Genomic DNA, 19,363 nt, shown 5'->3' on the forward strand with positions numbered 1-19,363 from the left:
TGGGGAGGTCCGGCAGGGTGTCTTCCTGAATAAGTGTTTTCAACTGTAATGACACTAGTGTCTTATGACTTCAGGTAACACTATCTTGTTGAAATATAGAGTATATTCTGCTTGGTGCTACATACAATCTGCTAGTTGCTCAGTGCTGAGTAATATGTAAAATCATAGAGTCATAGAATCATTTTGGTTGGAAAAGACCCTCAAGATCGTGGGATGGTGGTTTCTTATCCACGCCCCACCCCCGCCAAAATTCTGTATAGCTATGATGCTTCTGTGTGCCATCTGTGAAACAGGCAATTTAAAGTATTAATAACTGTATTGCATTGACCTGTAACTACCCTTATCTAAATACTAAACCTTTTGTGTAATAGTTTAGGGTGACTGTGATGGACTGGGACCGCACCTCTCAGGAGATAGTTCACTTTAGGGTGGTGCTGCATGCCCCCATCATGGGGATGTGTAATGCATGTGAGCCTGATGCACCCACTGCCTCTTCTGGTGAAGAAAAGTGATGTTGCTAAGTTAGGGAAGGGAGGCAGCATCTTTTGCACTTATCTAGTTCATCACTGACATGGGACAGACACCTGTGTGACAGGTTGCTACGGTAACACGGCAGAGCTGGTGGGTTGCACCTAATGGAGCAAGCAGGTGCAAGGCTACTATTAGAACCTAAAAGGACAGGTATGACCTTAAACCTGCAATTCTACCATGCTGTTAGTATTAAAGGTGCACACCATCTGTAGAAAATGTCAAAAGCCTTTAAAGACCAGAACACGTAAGAAACCTACTAAACATGACCTCAGTTGCTGCACAGCTTCTCAAGTGTGGCAGCCTCTTAATCCTCAAAGATGCTTGTTGTGCAAGTCCCTTACTGCTCTCAAAGGATGACTGTTCTCATTGGCAATGTTGCAGGGACCAAACTGCTCAGGTACTTATCAAGAGGGGTAATTCTAAATCTCTCTGCCTTGTTGCTGTCATCTCTTCCTCATGTGTTGGTTAGTGTCACTGGAGCTGATGCTGCATCCAGGACAGAAATTCAAGCTTCCAAATAGTGATGATCTCCTGAAGACACAGAGGCATAGTATCATGTTAGGTCTGTGTGCCTTGGTAGAGTAATGAGTTGCATTTTCTGACATTGTGGCGGGCTGAATACAAACTGAGCAATGTCACAGTTGACTTGTTAACACAGATTTTTATGGCATTCTCCCTGGAAAGTAGATGCATGCTGGAGTATTGGCAGTTTTCCCACCATTACATTGACTCTGCTTTTTCTGTTCTCCATTAGAATCTATAAGGAATCCTGTAAGGGAAACTGCCAGTTTATCTCCTTCCTCCATGAGGAAGTCTGGGTAGTGATGACTCACCTAATGACTGTAAGGGTACAGTACCCTGTAGACTATTTTAATGCATCATATCCTAGGGGAATTCACCTTGTGAACAGTATGGTTCAGCAGATAAAGTGGAACTGCAGTGGAGACAACCATTAGCTTCTGTTCTTGCAAGTATTTGCAATGCTTTGTATGTATTCGGTATACATTAATTTAGAGCAAACATACTTGAAGTAGTGTCACGTGTCCACTTAGAACCACTTACATAGGTGATGAGCAGATTGCAGTGTACAAATGCATTACTGCACAACCAAGTAGCTGCATTTCTACTTACAGGGTTCAGCTTTGAGATGAGCTGTTTGTGTGTTTTCTTTAAGCAGGAATCGACTTGGTGTCATAGCATAGTCTTAGCTTGGTAGTAAATTGGAAAGGCTGTTGTCTAACTCTGTCCTCTTATTCTAACAGTCTCTTTAATGCTGCCTTCTGATTCCTCCCTTTGGTTGAATTGTCTTTGTATTCATAAAAACTAAGGGGGAAAACAGGCACTGCTGTATTGAGCTGGGAAATAGAGATGCCTACCTAAACACGCTGTGCCTGTGACAAAGAGTAGAACAATTATAATGAAGTGGGCATTTTTATACAGATCTTTGTAAAGATGGCCCAAGACTAAAATGAAGCAGCAGAAATAAAGCTTACATTCTAGTGTCTGTATTCAAGCTTTAGTTAAGATGATTTGTAAGGCTTTATGGACTACATGTGAGTGCAGTATTGCAGAACAGCACTGTGGGATGTCTATGTATAATCTCTTGATACAGTCATTACCTGGCTGTTAAGATTGTTAGCTTTATACGATGACCTTTGCAACCTTATTTAGTCAAACATAGATAGAAGTGATTATTTTTTTTTTCTTTTTGGGCGGGGGGGTGTACTGCAATGCCTTAAAAGTACTATTTAAGGGCAGTCCTTTCTCTTCTTCACTTAGGTACTGATCAGAGACAAGTTACTCAGCTACTTTTCTTGCACTCTAAGGGAATTCTAAAAAAACCTTCCAAATATTTAAGTTCTGTAGGAATGGGGATATGTTTCCATTTGTCTGTATTTCAGTTCAGTATAAGATGTGACTTTAGTGTGAGGGATTCCATTAGACTACTACTCTTCTAATGTTCAAACTGACCAGCCTGACTCCTTACTGTGATTAAATCTTTGAAGGTGGTGTTCAAATGTGCAGCCTTGCTGCAGACTTGGATAGGATTTAGTTCCAGTTTTCCTTTGACATCAAGATTATTCTAAGCAAGGTTATTACCTTGAAATTACTGCTGACATGTAAGATATTATATATTTATTTGTAATGAATAATCTAGAATGGTCCTCTACTGAATCATGAGAGGGCATATATTTAAGAATTTTATCTAGCAAATAAATGTCTGCAGCTGTCAAATTTGCTTTCTAAACTATAATGATGTATCTCTTCAAATTCATAAGCAAAGTTGGGCTGTGCTTGGCAAGGATGGTAGGGAGGCAACGTGCTGAGTATATACAGGTATTTTGTAGTTAAAATAGACCACTGTTCTGGTGACCCAAATCTGAAGATGGCTAGACTTGGACAATCCCAACTTTTAAGCCTATAACCGGTTGCAAAGAAGAACAGTGCCAGACTTTGTAGGTTGCTTGAGTGATGACTGGTTAAAGTAGCAATGCATCTGGGAGTCTTCTGTTCTTCATGGTCCTATTCTGTATAACTGCATGTGTCAGAAAAGTACTAGAGGCCTTTGTATAGTAAATTCACACTTCTAAAGATCACTTGATCTTATGAAACAATTTTAACCCAAGAGGAGAGCTGAAGATGGCTTTGCATGCAAATGTGTGGAATAGTGAAAAGTAAGATATGGTATGAAAACTTAGGATCACTAGTAGGAATTCTTAACTGACTGGCATCCAGTGGCTGGATGTCTGATGCTGTTGATAGTGTTAGAATATTTTAGTGTGATTTCTGGGTCCTAGTGTGGAATGCTTGCTTCCTCATGCATGCAGGGAAGACTCGTGATCACAAGTAAATTAAAAATACCACTTTTATACTGCATATGGTCTGCTCCAGATGAGCAAGTCTTAAAGACTCTCCTGCAGTACAAGTTCATCATATAGGCTGCAGTCTTTCTTCTTCTGGAAGCTAACACATTAATTTGATAAAATACAATTCCTGAATTAAAACTGTTCCTCAACCTGTGCTTATCCTTTCCCCAGCCTTGTAGGAGGTAGGGAATAATTGTGGTCTGGCTTTAGATTCTGGTTTAACCTTAAAATGTTGCGGCATTTTGAATTTACTTGTCTTGGGCTTACTTCTAGTGTGTGTGTAGCTCTGACAGCCAGTGTCTTTTAAGTGTAGATAAAATTCTGGTTTTTTGGGTGGGATTGATAACTACTTCTAATTGATCATTACTAGTGTAATGTAAGCCTGTAACTTTCAATGTAACAAGTAAATAATGTGTTCATTCTGCAGTTTTTCCTGTAACATTTAGGGGTATGGCGGCTGCCACTTCTTTCAACAAGGATCCAGTCTATTAAGAGGATACCTTTGATATGTACAGAATAAGGTAGTTCCTTGCCCTAAATTCTTACTTTTCCTCCTGATGTTATAAAGCTTTCCAAATGCATTTCTGGTTTCCTGTCCAGTTCCCTTATCTTTGCAACTGCAAGTCTGCTAACAGCTCTTGCACAGAGAGAGGAAATGCCTGATTACCAAAAGCAAACCTCTAGTGCTTAGCCCAGAGACTGCAGCAGGGTGGTAGCTGCACCAGCACATGTCAAGGGAGCATGGTGTGAACGCTATCAGGGAGCTTCCCTGTTTCTGCAGCACTGTAAGTAACCTTTTGGCTGCTATAGATCTGTCGCCTTTGGCCTCAGTTGTACAAACTGTTTTTCTTCCCTCACTTCAGCACTGAGGCATGTGGCCTTGCTGACCTGACTGGCAGACCTGGTCAGCCCCACTGGACCAAGGGAGAGAGGATGCTGATAGCAGCATTGGGTGATATAAATGGGGGCTGTGAAACTGCTGCCCCGACCTGCTCTGCAAGACATCTCAAGCTGAATGAATTGCCTGATCTGATCAAGCATGGTCCAGAAAAATCTTTAGTCACAACTGAGAAGTTGTACATGGGGAAGGATACAAGGATATCCCAAGCAGGAATTTTCTGCTAAACACATCATAATCTGTTTAGCTTGAAGGAAAAAAAAAAAAAGTAACTGGAGACATGCCGAAAGGTAAGGTATTAGCACAGCAAAAGAAGATACTGTCATTTTTAGTTTTAGCCTGCACATCCTAAAATTTAGTAGCATTAAATATGCCACTTAATCTCAAATGAAGTCTTTTAAAATATATTTGAAATACCAGTTGGAGCATTTACAGTCCATTGAAAGCTAATGGAATTTCAGTACTTAAATATTTTTTGGATAACCTCAGAACAGCGGAGGAGCTCTTACAGTTCATAGCTCAGTGAGATTGTTAATTAGTTTTGTGATCCAGGGAATTTCTGTGACTGCATTCTTATGGGCATATCACAGAACCAAACACTTCAAAGCCTCTAATTTGTATTCTCATAAATGAGGATCACTAAAATACTGTTGCAAAACTTTATCCTTTCTATGCTTGCTGTTGATGACATCATATTTAAATCTTTAAGTTGAATACACAGATTTTCCTTTAAAAGTAGGTATCTGAAGGGTTTGACAAAGCTTCTGTGTCAAGCTGTTTGGCTAAAGGTTTCTAGAATCCCATTTTAACATGCAAAGAATGGCTGCTTTCAGTGGCAGGATAGCAATGAAAAGAAATGTCCAAAGATATCAGCTGCACAGTGAAAGAACAAGGGCTGATCTCAGCAATTTTTTTTTGAGCTTAGAGCTTTATTTCAGTGTTAAATCTCAAACTGAATTGGAAGAACTATAAGCAATTAAAGCCTTTGGAGGGGTCTAATTTTTTTTGTTTGCTTTTGGTTGTTGTTGTTGTGTGTTGTTTTTTTTTTAATGATAGTAGCAGAGTATTTATTAGAAACTTCACTAAGTCTACCAGTTTTCCAATGTGTTTTTTTTTGTGTATTTGCATGAGCTGTAGCAAAATGTGTTCCTTGTAAAGTGACAAGTGCTCTTTCCTTTAAGTGACTGTACAACTCTGGACTCAATGCAGGTGAATTAAAAAGGGATGTAAAAGTGCAATCTGGTTTGAAATATGTGTAGTTATTCAGTAATAGTCTCTGAATCATGGCATTAAGTAAACTAGTCCTGTTAATAATATTCTGAACGGTTTAACTGTTTAGGCTGAGGAGCAGGTGGAGAAACTAGAAAATTGATGCTTAAATTTAGAATTTATGGAGCTGTTTATAAACAAAAGGCTTGAAGTGCTCTGTTTCAAGGGACCAGCTAAGAATGACACAACACTGTGCAGGTTTCTCTACAGCAGGAGGCCTTGGTTAACCTGGAGAAGTTATAATCTAGACAGGTAAGACAAGGGAAGGCTGAAATAGTTGTTGAGCTTAGGGGTTACATTTCTTATATTGAGGGTGGCATGGTTGGTTTAGTTCTGTGGCTGAGTGCAGATCTTCAGAAGTCTAAATCAAAACAGCTTTTCAGTAACCACTGTGGTTTGATTTGTAGATCTTTCTGTACTTCGTGTGGCCATCCTCTGGTGTAACCTTCATTTCTTGGTCTGAAGAGCATTAACAGTTGAACTTGATGATCTTAAAGTTCTTTTCCAACCTAAATGGTTGTGATCTTTCACTAGTACCTCAAAGCTCCTGTTGTGTGTGTGGTTTTGTATAACCTGTTATTAAAAAAAAAAATGTAGTCAATAGTTCAATCCTTATCTTTTAAAGCAGATGAAGCTGGTAATTTTCTAGTTTCTGAAAGATGAAAGACTGGTTAAAAAGGTTTATGCTCTGACCTGGGCTTTCTCTAGCACTTTATTTTAAAATGGGATGAACAGTAACTGGAAGAAACTTTAAAAAACCCTTCTGAAAGTTTTTTTTGGCAGTTGACACCACACGAAGTTCAACATAATGTCATTAAACCTGAGGGTAGAATGACAGGTTGAAATTAAATGGATTGACTGCCACTGACTGGATCATTTCCTTACAGAGGATGGTAAATCTTGTTGGTTTGGTACAACTTACTTTCCGTCAAGTAAAGAACAATATGGGAGAGGCAGGAATACTTACCACAGAATTAAGTGACTTATCTGGACACTTATTCAGAGTGGGCTCTTAAGCAGATGTATTAAGATTCTTGGCCTTAAGTTTCCATTCCCTTAAACTGAAGAGAATTTAATAATGTTTTAAAAGCAACTGCAGTCATCACAGGTTCTTCTAGGCACCACTACATTTTTTATGAGATGCTTGGATTTCCCAAGACTTCCTTTTCTGTAAGGAGCAGATGAGTTAATGTCTGTGTCTTGACTGCCTCAGGGATGCTTAATCTACAGAATGGGGTAAAAACTCATCCTTGCCTACTCAGAAATGACTGAGGAGAGAGCTTCCACTTGTGTTCAATGATTTTTTTTTTTTTAACTTCAAGGAACTGTTAGATGTGAGCTTTGAACCACAATGTGTAAACTGTTTCTTGGGCTGCAGAGGTGGAAATGCAAGTAAACACTTAGCTCCAATGACTTCTGGTTTTTATTAGAGTATTCTCATTAAAATATCACTGTACCCCTTTCTGAACCAGTGACACGCTATGAGCCTGATGTTTTGTAAACATTAGTTCTTCTGCACTGATACTGCCTGTGTCAATCCGGTGCCACGCTGCCTCAGCCTTGCTTTGTTCTGTACTGCCTGGCTATGCTGGGGCTGGAGTGGGCTGTGCTCCCTCTTGCCACTGGAGAAGAGATGCCTTGTGCGAAGCTTGTGGGATTTCATTGAAGGCATACAGCATAGGGGTCGTGTTGTGAGGGGCCTCCTGCATTCAGAGGGTTTGTATAGTGTTGATACTCTAGAATGTAATTTTAGGACTGTATAAATGTAGGAGTAGTTATGTTTATATATATATATTAAAAATATATAGTTATATCTCTACAGTCCTAAAATTACATTTGGCCCTTTGAAGGCAACCACGAGGCTGATGTGTCCCCTGGTGAAAATGAGTTTGACACCCCTGCTGTAGAAGATTCAAGTGGTACTTGTAACAGCTCTGCAGGGAAAGTCAAGTACCTTGGCCATTAAGAGCTGGGCCTGCTGTAGATGCAATCAATTTGTAAATTTGTGTGCTGTTGGATGTTTTTTGTTTAATGTTGTATTTTGGTTATGAGTCAGGTAATACTGTATATGAAGGCTGATCTTGTAGTTTCTAGTGGCTAGTGTTGAGGTCAGAGGGAGAAAGAAGGATCTAAATATTCTCTTCACTTACCTCTGTGATGAGCTCGTACTGAGTCAAGGTGCTCAGTGTTCTACCTGAAAGGCAGCTATTCCTTTAATATGACCAGGTAAAGATGTGGTATATGTATTGACAGGAGGAAGAAAGTTGCTATTGTCTCTCTTGGCTGTTAGTAAATCTTTTTGTTGCAGTTGCATAGCACAGTGAACTTAGGGCAACCTTGTAGGCCGCAGCACTAAGTTTGTGTTGCCAGAAAAGTGTTTAACTTGAAAGTTTTGTGTTAGGTAACACAAAGCAGAACAGCTTATGATGTTTGTTAAAGGAATACTCAAAGGTTAAAACCAGCCACAATTATACTCAAAAGTTGCTGAGGGTCACTTGGCTTCCTCAGAAAGCAGCTTATCTACTACCATCAAAGCCAGACTGCTCTTGAACTAGGATAAATAAACTTCTCTACAACTTAAGAGCAAGCTATGTTGTTATTGGAACACTTAAGGTCCCTAAGCTGTCTCATTGTGTAGTCAATCTGTAGCTCTTGTGCTTTGGGTGTCTATCCCCAAGCAAGCTGAATTCTAGTTTATCATTCGTAGAGCTTGTGGACAATAAGCAAAGAAAGCCTTTCAGCAACAACTCTTGGAGTTCAGAGGCTACCAGTGTTTTACCACACTGCCCTGGCAGGAGATCTGTTCTCTGCCCCTCTTGCCTCTCTGGTGACTAAAGAACTAAAACTCAAGCTTGCAGTCCTCTTCTGGTTTAGAATCTCTGGGGTAATGGCTGAATTCAGTGTCCCCAACACAAATGTATGTGGTGTACAGGGACAATCTCTGAAAAGTAGGAGTTATCACTTCCCATTCTTGTACTAAGGAGTGTCCTGGATGAGGGAGCTGATTTATAACATAATATAGAAGATTACCAGAGGAAAATATCTGTTATCAGTCGCCAGTGTTTATCCCAGAATGAATGCTTAAAGATGATTAATTTGCATTACTGTACCAAATGTGTGTAGCAAGCAGGTGTGAGCAAAATACTTTTAATAGAAAAATACTACTGCTCAGATGTTTGAAAATGCTGTCATGGGGGCACTCCTTTATTGTTGGCATGTTTGTTCTTGTATGCAGTTGTCAGTGAGAACTTAGTTTGATTTGTTGCTTTTTCAGAACATCAGGTAGTGACAAAGGGGAAAAATTTCACAGTTGGTGTACCCCAGGGCAGGCTGCCCGGACTGGGCATGGAAATGTCAACCTCAAAATGCAGGACACACAAACTGGATTGGTTGGAGCAAACTGCTTTAAGGGAGAGGTTTGGACTGGACAACATCCGAAGATCCTTTCCGGGCTAAATAATGCTATGGTGTGTTTGTAGATTGACAGTCCCTTAGTCCCTAGTTAATTTTGTGAGGGCAGCTAGTTATCCTGAGGCTTTTTCCAATATAGTGCTCTATAACTCCTACTGTAGGCCTTGTATTTCCATGCAGTAGAACTTGAGGTGTGGCAGTTCCATATCTTTCTGGAGTAATCAAGTCCATGCAAATTTGAGATTCCTGGTAGGCCTGTTGATTCTGTGCTTCTGGAATAATGGGTGCTGCTATAAATCAAGGCTGGTAGAGTCACTTTCCACAGTGGTGTTTCCTGAACCTTCTGCTGTTCTCCTTGCAGAACTCTACCAGTACTTGAACAGCTCTGGCCCTTAGTTGTCCTGTGAGGACACAAGCGTTATTATCCTAGCATCTCCCTTTAGCTATCATGTGTCTTGAGTACGTATCTGTTTTGGTGTGGCTTTGGATTTTTTTGAGGTTTTTTTGGGGTTTTGTTTGGTGTGGTGTGTTTTTTTTTTCCTCCTCAGCGTGGGAATGCTGAGTGTGACACATCTCTTATTGTGTCGATCACTTCTGCTTTAGTCCCCAGTGTGCTGTTCTTAGAGCTGCTGATCTGTGGTAATCAGAGTGTGGCAGCTGATGTTTGTTTCTGTCACAACTACCGGGTCCAGCTACTCTTCAAAAAGCAGTATTATTCCTAAGAGGTCTCTAGCATATAATTACTTGGTTTGCATGACACACAAACAAAGGCTTGTTAACTAGTAGTTGTTTATCGATGCTTGCTCTTTTATGACTTCACAACATCAGGGGAAGAATAGGAACTGAGAATTTCTTGCAGTAAACCAGGATTTTTTTTTTTCCCAAAAGCAAATTAGATTTGCAGTATGAAAAGGCAGGAAGAATATAAATATAAATGCTAATGCCATGTCATAAGACTTTGCTGGAAGCTTTTTGCAGCTTGTTCTTGCCACAATTTACTATGTATCTGTTTTTTTCTTAGTCTATGTAGAGAGGTGATCAAAAGTTGTCTTTCTACCTATAAGCAGATCTAAGGCTGTTTCCAAGTTGAAACTAAGCTGCATCAACATTAAAGAAATATTTTAGAAAGGTTTAAAGGCTTATCATAAGAACAATAAAAACCACTTAATTTCATGTTGTTTGAGTGTGGTTTTTTTCTTTAGAAACTGCTCTAGATAAGTCATGTAGGAATGATCTACAAATAAGAACAGCTTGTTCAACTGTAGCTGCTTTGAGGAAACTTTAGCATGTTTATTAATGGTACTGTTGTCAGAAATAGAAGGCATTGGTTCTGATGTCTCATTCCTACTCGTACTTTAGACATCAGTGACACGATTTGCTTGCCAGTGCATTGAAATGGCTCATTCTTCAGCCTTGCTGGGCAGGGCTTTAATTCAATCTTTCAGCACTGGTGAGATGCTTTGCCTGCATGTCTGTCATGGTGTCACCAGTGTCATGGATGGTGACTGTTTCTTTTTTCTGCAGATCTGATTGGTTGCCTGGCACTTCATCTGTGGCAAGCAGGACAATGGCTGCCAGCAAGAGCAAGAACCAGGGTTCCTTGATCCTCCATAAAGTAATTATGGTTGGCAGTGGAGGTGTGGGCAAATCCGCACTCACTCTTCAATTTATGTATGATGAGGTAAGTAGCTTTTGGTTCAGCTTCTCTAAAGCACCAATGGATACAGGTTACTAAACCTTTTTTAGTGGGACAGGGAAACTAAATGTAAGTAGCAAAAGACCTGAATACCTGACTGGCAGGAGAGGAATGTGGGAATCTGTGAAGTGTGCCCTCTGGGAACGTCATTGGCTAAGGGTGGCAAAATTAAAGCTTATTAGTAGAACAGTCTTCAAAAGACACATAGGACGTGAATGTGCTTGTCTGAGTGTCGAGAGGCTGTTACTGGTTGGCATTTAATGAGTATGTGAAGCAATACATGATCATGTAGTTCAGAAGTTAATATTTATCTATAGACTATCCACATGGACTGTAGTGATGTGAATGTCTGACCAGGTGGCATAGACATTAGTGAAGGCCAGTCAGCTTAACCAGGCTCATGGCCCAGCCTTTTGCTGTACTGTGAGGCTGAGAGAAAGGAGGTAGAAAGTTAAGGAGCCTGTGTTGGACGTGCGCTGTCAGCACAGAACTAGGAGTTGAACTGGCAGTGGCTTCGTGGGTCTGACCAATATTGAATGGTCTAAATTATGTGCCTGTGCAATTATGGAGCAGATTTTCATATTCAGCAGCTGGATGCTGTCATCTATACATATCGAAGCTTCAGATAGCTGTACCTGAAGTACATTCAAATGTGTTTTCTTGAAGTGGGAAATCTAGATAATGCCACCAGGTTGCTGGTAGTTCATACTGTATCTGTGTCTCTTAAATTGTGCTGAAATCACTGAACAGTGTTTCATGTAGCAAGACTGTTTCTTTTCACTAGGCAGACTGGCTCTTTGATGTATTTAGTGCTTAAATAACTTCCTTTTTATAGTAAAACTAAAAAAAAAGTAGTGGAACTTTTTAGCTCACTGAATTCTGACAAGGTTTTCAGGAATTTAAATGTAAGTGAAAGAGAATGGATTTGTACAAATACTGAGACCATTTGACAGTAAGTCAAAACACTAATCCCTATCTTCAGTTTGTAGAAGACTATGAACCTACCAAGGCTGACAGCTACAGGAAGAAAGTAGTTCTGGATGGTGAAGAAGTTCAGATTGACATCCTGGACACAGCAGGACAGGAGGATTATGCAGCTATCAGAGATAACTATTTCCGCAGTGGGGAAGGTTTTCTTCTAGTCTTTTCAATAACAGAGCATGAATCCTTTACAGCAACAGCAGAGTTTCGGTAAGTAGTTTCTCTCCCAGGCAGGGGGAAATATCTGCTTCCTGTGTTGCCTTGACAACTCTTCTTAGGGGAAAGAGCTGTAGCTTTTGTGTCCACTGCCACTTTTACTGGTGAAATGGTAACCCAACCATTTTGCTCTCAGTAACTGATAACTTAAACCACAATATCCAGCCTCTGGCTCCAGTTGTCTTCATGCCTTCAACTTATGAGTACATTATGCCAGGAGTGACTTCAGGCAAGTAGCAGATTCTTGGACTCCTAAAACATACATGTTCAAGCCAATTTTCAGTCTTTGTGGATGTGAAGTTTAATTATCTTAGAGCAGTACTTCTGGAGTGAGGTCTGCCTTTTGGCCAGGTTTCAGACACTGTATTGCTTACTGCTAGAAGCAGGTGCTCGAAGGAAAGAAAGGATTAGCCTTCACTCTCAGGTATGGATTGGTGCCAAACAAGGGTTGGCAGCTAAGCAGCACTATTATAGGCAGATATATTCCTAGAAAGACATACAGTAGTAGTAAATGCTTCAGGTGGTTTTTTTTGTTCTTGGGATTATCAGTTCTAATATAAAAATCAGCACCAGATGGAGCACAGAAACTGCTTGTGTAGTGTAAAAGAAAAACAAGGGGTTTAATCCATTGTTCTGGTCTCAGAACTCATGTAACCAGGTTCTTCAGGGCAAGTATTTTAACTCTTATTTGATATTAGCTGTTTCTTCTGTGTAGAAAGTAATCCAGAGAATCCCTAGGACAGCTGTACAACTTGTAGTAAAACTTGCCGAACCATAGGGAAAGTGTTAGGAGTTTCTTATTTTTGCCAGAGTGAAAGCTCTTTTATCAGTCTGGCTTTGTTCACCTTGCTTCAGTGGTACAATCTTAACAGATATTAATTGGAAATGCAAGTGCTGATGCCAAGTAAGGTAGAGACCTATTTCTAGGGTTTTCTTAAACCTGTGGCAAACTCCTCTTGCACTCTAAGACTTTGGTCCAGGTTCTTAATGTATTATACTGTTCCAACAGTAGTAGGAGACTGCATAATCTTTTAATCTTTTTAAGAGGTATAAAAATATTGTTCCTGTGTCACGTATTTCTGTGACTTTGCTAAACTTCAGAAAGCTGACAGTCATGGTGCACACAAACAGAGCTTTTCTACTCAGTTTTCTGTAACCATAGCACTTAAAGGAGCTAAACCAGTTGTAAGACTGCAAAACGGAGTGCTTGGACTGTTCCTAGTATGAGATGGAGGAAAAAGCCAGATACCATTCAAAAAAAAAGGAAGAAAATAAAACACTTGAAAGTACCCAGCTCGGGTTTTGGCTTGTGTGCTGAAGTGAAATATAAGGTTAAACCTAAGGCTTTGGATGAAAAGGAGTAGGAGTGTTTATCTTGGCAGTTTGTGTTTTTTGTCAGACTTCTGTAGCTAGCTTAACAATGTGTTGGTTCAAGAATCAAGCACAACAAAACAGTGAAAAAGCAATGCTAGCCCTAAAGATGAGCAACAGGACCCAAAAGCTTTGAGATGAAGAATCACCTACTTTTCAATGGTTCAGAAGTAAACAAATAACAAAATTTAAAGGAAATATTTAGGCTGACATACAAGAGCCTGTTGTTTGGAAAACAATTCCCCAGGAAGGAAGGGGGAATGGTGAGTATGAGTTGCCAGCGTCACAGGCTAAACTGCAGATTCGTATTATTGATCCTCTGATTTCCAGAATTCTTAAACTACAAAAAAAGTTGAATACTGAATTAACTATGGGCTTGTCTCAAAAGACCGTATTAGCTCTTCTGCTGATGCTATGCATTTGTTTGCTTTCAGTGCCTCTGTAATCTGAAAATGTGTGAAGGTACAGGTGAATGTAACAGCAGCTTGTCTGCTTCAGTGTTAACACTATTTTAGCTTCTCATGTACTCTACATACATTTAGTTATTTTATGGACAGAAAGGGCTGGCATCTGAAGAAGTGTGGCAGCTGGGTGGGGTGAGGGGGTGTAGCACCATGCTCATGCCTAGTTGGGCTCTTGTTTATAACAAAATGAAGCAATCTAAAAATACTCATAGACTGGTATATTTATTCCAGAGTCCTAGATGGACAGCAGCATGTGTCAGTCTGATTTCAACCCCTGTTTCACTACAGTAATAGCACAGACTTTGAGACTGGCATGCAGAATCACTGTCTCATTTCCCAGATGCTGTTAGGTCCTTTTAGAATGACAAAGGACAGTTAAGTTAGTGCTGGTGGTTCAGATATTTTCGTGGAGTCTTTGAAGTAGGAAGATTGCTAGCATTTTAGTTCAGCACTGTTTAGTATGGTAACTCTCTCCTTTAAAGTTTAGGTAGCCATTAAGAATGATCTCTGCCAGCTGCTTAAGCTGTTCCCAACCTACTGCCTTGGCAAAGCCTTGATGTTGCCCAGACCTATATCAAGGTGGGATGTAGACTGGAAATGGAAGGTGGTGACTGAATGCCAAGGTGAAACTTGGCAGACCTGGCACTGTACTATTTTCATCATTCAGATGTGAACTCCAGTTGTGAGTTGCTCTTCTGCCATACAGTTCTTCTTTATTAGAGCCTGGGTAGTAAATTTGCTAACAAAATGATAAAACTACATTCCTGGAAGTGTGAGGCTTTTATTAGTGTAAAGCCCATAGCATTAGTATGTTAAACTTGGAATGGCTTTAAAGTGTGTGTTCAACTGTTGGGAAACGTACTGTTTACTAGTGTTTACAACAGTACCTATGTGTAGACCACTGGATCCACTCCTGATAAGGGGGTGGGTTTTTGTTGCTACTACTAACACAGATATCTTTATTTTGAATACCTGATGCATTAGGGAACAGATCCTGCGTGTGAAGGCTGAAGAGGATAAAATCCCTTTACTAGTAGTGGGAAACAAATCTGACTTGGAAGAGCGCAGACAAGTGCCTGTAGAAGAGGCGAGAAGTAAGGCAGAGGAGTGGGGTGTGCAGTACGTAGAAACCTCTGCCAAAACCAGAGCAAATGTAGATAAGGTAAGAGAAATGGCATCTGCACAATTAGATTGTTACTACGTGTTCAGTAGCTGAATAACTAATTCTTGACTCTCACTGGGACTCTCATTGGGCTTATGAAAGCCTAGATTGTCAAAAAATAATAGACTTACTGGAATGTGTACTCTTAAGCCAATACCTAGCTTAGAGGAGCAAGAGACCTACAAGTTAATACTGTTGTCTTAACTGTTTGTACCTGAACCAATAGCTTTCCAATAGTACTTTAGGTAAATGGGTTTATGGGTTCCCTGAAGCATGTTATTTTGTTTACAGGTTGTGCTCTATTACTATGACAGCAATAAATAGCAAGAGATAGGCACTTAATTCTTTTTCCTCAATTCCCCACAAAGCTGCATGTGGTGTGGCTCATGTTAAAGATTTCATTCTTGTTTTCTGCCAAGACTGCTTTGAATTGTGAGAAGAACTCTTCTTGCTGTGTCCCTGTCCTGTTTTGACTTGTCCATGCTGGCCTAGGGCAGTCCATTGTTGGCATGTTTCCGCTGCTGGCTTCTTGCATTAGCAGTGGTGGGGGTGGGCTACTCTGGAAGGGAGACGAGTTATGACTATGGAGTGTTTTCTCGTGGGGGGAAAAATGAGTTTCAAGCCCCCACTTCATTCTGTGTGTAGTGGGGGTTTACTTGAAGATGCCTTTTTATTTCACTGATCTACGGAAGATTGTCTGAAATTACTGTTGGTCTCCCTAAGGACTCTAAAGGTGTGGCTTAGAAATCTGCATTTGTTTAAAGATTACAAATTATAAGCAGTTATCTCTTTGACCAAAGGATATTTGCAGCTAGCTGTACTCCAGGTTCTTGTAGACCAGAAGAACAGAAAGCTGTCTGTATTAGTTTACTAATGGAAATGCTGTTGGTGCATAAGTTACCTTGTAGGAGCTCTATTTCTCTCGTTCTTGGTTAAAGCAATGCATGTGAAACCTTATGCATATGAAACTCATGAGAGACCTTTTGGTTATAAAGGACATAGCATAATTTAAATTGGGTGAAGAACTGACTTGTGGAATGTTACTAGAAAGTCAGACTGTCAGATGTATAAAACTGGATGATGTAGTAAAACATGAATACCTAGACTTGCTTTTGCTTATGAGCTGTCTTGTTTGACTAGAAGATGCGTAGCCTGCTTTACACTCAGACTATCTTTCTGATCAGCTGGGGTTAGCAGCAATGTAGCTGTGTGTCTGGAGTGTGCTAGTATGGTGTTCTGGACTTGCTCTCATAGGTCTTCTCTAGCTAGCTTGTGTGACATGCTGGTTATCTGCTATATAAGAACTGTTTTGTATATATCAAGCCGAGTTATCAGCCATTGTGGTGATTGTGCATTGACACTGTAGCACAGGGCTGTAGTTACATTTTACAGTCCTAAAATTACATTTGGCCCTTTGAAGGCAACCGTGAGGCTGATGTGGCCCTGGGTGAAAATGAGTTTGACGCTCCTGCAAAAGAATAAGAGTTTTGAATGATAAACTATTCTATTTGTGATCAGTAGCATGATATTGTTTCCAAGTATCAAAGACCTGTGTAGTTCCCCATAAAAAAAAAAAAGCCTAGCTCTATAGAGTGACATTAAGTTCTTGTTCTGTAATACTAAACATCATTTTTCCCAATAACTCTCTACAGTAAACCAGCTGTTGCATCTGAAGTGGTATGTAGCTAGATATCAGGTGTAGGGGGTGAAATCAGCTAGAATTTTGGAGAAAAGGAAGTAATGACTTTATCTGAATATTTTTTTTTTATAACATAGTCTGAGAATTTTCTGTGCCTGACACCATCAACACTGTCACTTGAATACTGCAGTTTTTAAATTATAGAACAGGCAGAATGTCGCCCAGCAGAGAGTGCTTATAACTACATGGAAAGGACTGGACTAAATACTTTGCATGGTTAACAAGAGTGATTTGCTTGGAAATGTTTGCTAGGCACAGACAAATGTTCTCCGGAACTCTGCTGCTTTTGTGCAAGACTGATATTCAATAAAAAGCTCTTAAAATGGGGCTGTTGAATGATTTGGTAGCAGGTGGGTTTGTCCTACTTCTTGCTCCTGCTCGTCATGCTACATAATTCTAATATTGAGTTTGTCACTGGGATCTGTGTCTAGACTTATTTCTGCTGTGGTAGGTACAGTGTGGTTCTACATCTTTATTTGCTGCTGAATACAGTAGTTTGTACCTGCTTCCTGGTGGCAGTTCTTGTTTAATCTTTCTTTATTTTTCCCTCCTAGGTATTCTTTGATTTAATGAGAGAAATCAGAGCAAAGAAAATGTCAGAAAACAAAGACAAGAATGGCAAGAAAAGTGGCAAGAACAAGAAAAGCTTTAAAGAAAGATGTTGCTTACTGTGATGCTTGGGAACTGTAAATATCTATCTGCAGGTGGCATGGATAAGACACCACTAAGGATATAGGGCTGAGTTCATGAAAGGAAGTCTGTATTGGCTCCCTTACGTTTTGTTTTGCATATCACACCTTCAAAATGTGAAAACAGAACTTTGGATACCAGAAATGGTTTCAACAAAACCTATGCCTACTCAAACTGAAATGGGCTCAGTATTCCCAGTGTCTTTCAAAACTAGACACAGTTTCAGAACTACAATCCTTCTGCTTGGTTATACAAAGTACTTTCATATTAACTTCCTAGTTTATGCTAATGTTTCTCTGAATATATGTTTCTCTTGAACCTCTACTGGCCTTAACAAGCACAGGTGTTCAGGTTCAAACAGTTGGTTTTTGATGGTGTTTTGGTTTTTTTGTTTTGTTTTTTGTTTTTCTCCACTGTTGCTGCCCTCCTTGATGTCGCAAACTGCAGAAAACTAGATGACATCTGTGTAAGGGTTTGGGACTCCATCTTCTATTAGTTGTCACTGGTATTTCTTACACTGAAATCTGCTGGCTTCCTCCCCACACTATGTAAGAAATAGCAACTGACACTTGAGAGTCAACTCAAAACATTCTTCCATATTCTATTTAGTCAATACAGCATTCATGAATCAAGCCTATGGACTCAATTCAGACTTATTTAGGCAATGCAAAAATTGATATTTAAATACTGGTTAGATGCATTCCCCACTGGTCTGTCTTCTCATCCTTATATTAGTGGTATGAGGTGAGAAAATGACTGTATGCCTTTATTCAAAAGGAATAATATTTTCACCATCTCCTTGAAATTCTGTCCTGGGTTTCTTCCATGTATCATGGCTAGACTCAATTCTACTCACTCTATATACATCATCCTTCCCCTCCCTGGTACTGGAATAGTGAAAATCAAAGTGTTGATTTAATTGGTTTTGTTTCTGTCAGAACAATTGTGATCACATTGGGAAAGTGGGAACATCTGCATCTGTCTCTTGTCTTGCTGAAAATGAAAACTTTGAGTAAGGATGGGTCACATCACACAATCATGACTTGGAATAGGTGAGGCATACGTGCTACCTCTCAATGATTAGCTGACTAGTGAGTTGTATGGTGTCAAAAAGCAAATGAAGTTAAGCAGTTGCCATGTCTGTTACTCACTGTTAATTTTATATGTACTGTTTCTGATGCACAGCAACTGAGCATGTGGAGATACATGTTGGGTTTTGTTGTCATTTATGCAATGGTGGTCACATACTGATCAACAAAACCAGCCTAGAAATGGAACAGAAGCCAGTACTGAGCGGGTCCTTTTGTCAGATGACTGAATGGAGCTTTCTGGTGCAGATGCCAAAAAAAACCCAAAACACAACACTTCTGTCATTGTGGAAAGTAACTGTCTCTTCTGATTGTGGAGTCTCTCAATGAATTATGGTTATCTGAAGGAGTAGCGAGACTTAAAGTAGTGACTGTATCTTGCTTGTTAACTGGATGCTTAAAACACAGCTACTTGGCGAAAGGAATACTCGATGTGGTTGTTCAATGAAGCACGTTACAGCACTAAATTAACAAATGCTGTTTCTTTTTGAGGTGAAGTAGTAGCGAATACTGTTCAGTACTCAGTATTGTAATTTGAGGTTGGAAAAAACACTTTTTAACATGTACTAGATTGCTCTTGTGCATTCCACTTCTGAACTTTGAAAAAAGTAAGATGTGTTAGATATCAGAACCTCTGTTGGTCTGAGGTTTCACAGGGACTTATTGCAAACTCATCGTCTTCCATAATTAGTTCAACTTGTCAGGCAACTCATTGGATTGGGGAAACTGTACTAAATAAAAGGTGCTGTAATCTTTGTTCTTGTCAAGTTAAATTCCTTCTTTGTTAATGTTACCTTGTATGGGCAGACAGAATGGGTAACCAATTCTGGAAATATTTGTTTTTTGAACAGTGTAATTGGTATTACAAAGCCAACTTGACAGGACAGTTTTGAAGCAAAGACTGTGAGCCTGTTGGCTTACAGAACTTCTCATTGGAGCTGTATCACCTGTATCAAAAGCCTGAGCACCTGATGGGGCACTTGGAGCTGTAACACTTTGCTAACAAAGTTTCCTCTTGAA

The 19,363-nt window shown here is 39.8% G+C and overlaps 1 protein-coding gene across 3 annotated transcripts in view; it reads left to right on the forward strand.

Moving 5' to 3' along the window:
* The window catches only part of RALB (RAS like proto-oncogene B), a 49,691-nt gene extending 30,593 nt beyond the window's left edge, over window positions 1-19,098 (forward strand). For all 3 annotated transcript variants that reach the window (XM_065637876.1, XM_065637875.1, XM_065637877.1), the window contains exons 2-5: window positions 10,501-10,657; window positions 11,655-11,863; window positions 14,689-14,866; window positions 17,120-19,098. In XM_065637876.1, the coding sequence (XP_065493948.1) occupies window positions 10,544-10,657; window positions 11,655-11,863; window positions 14,689-14,866; window positions 17,120-17,239 (621 nt within the window). In that variant the 5' untranslated portion in view covers window positions 10,501-10,543 and the 3' untranslated portion in view covers window positions 17,240-19,098. The remainder of the gene's footprint in view (window positions 1-10,500; window positions 10,658-11,654; window positions 11,864-14,688; window positions 14,867-17,119) is intronic.
* The last annotated feature ends 265 nt before the right edge of the window (window positions 19,099-19,363 follow it).

Source organism: Caloenas nicobarica, chromosome 6, assembly GCF_036013445.1.
Source record: "Caloenas nicobarica isolate bCalNic1 chromosome 6, bCalNic1.hap1, whole genome shotgun sequence".
Taxonomy (NCBI): Eukaryota; Metazoa; Chordata; class Aves; order Columbiformes; family Columbidae; genus Caloenas; species Caloenas nicobarica.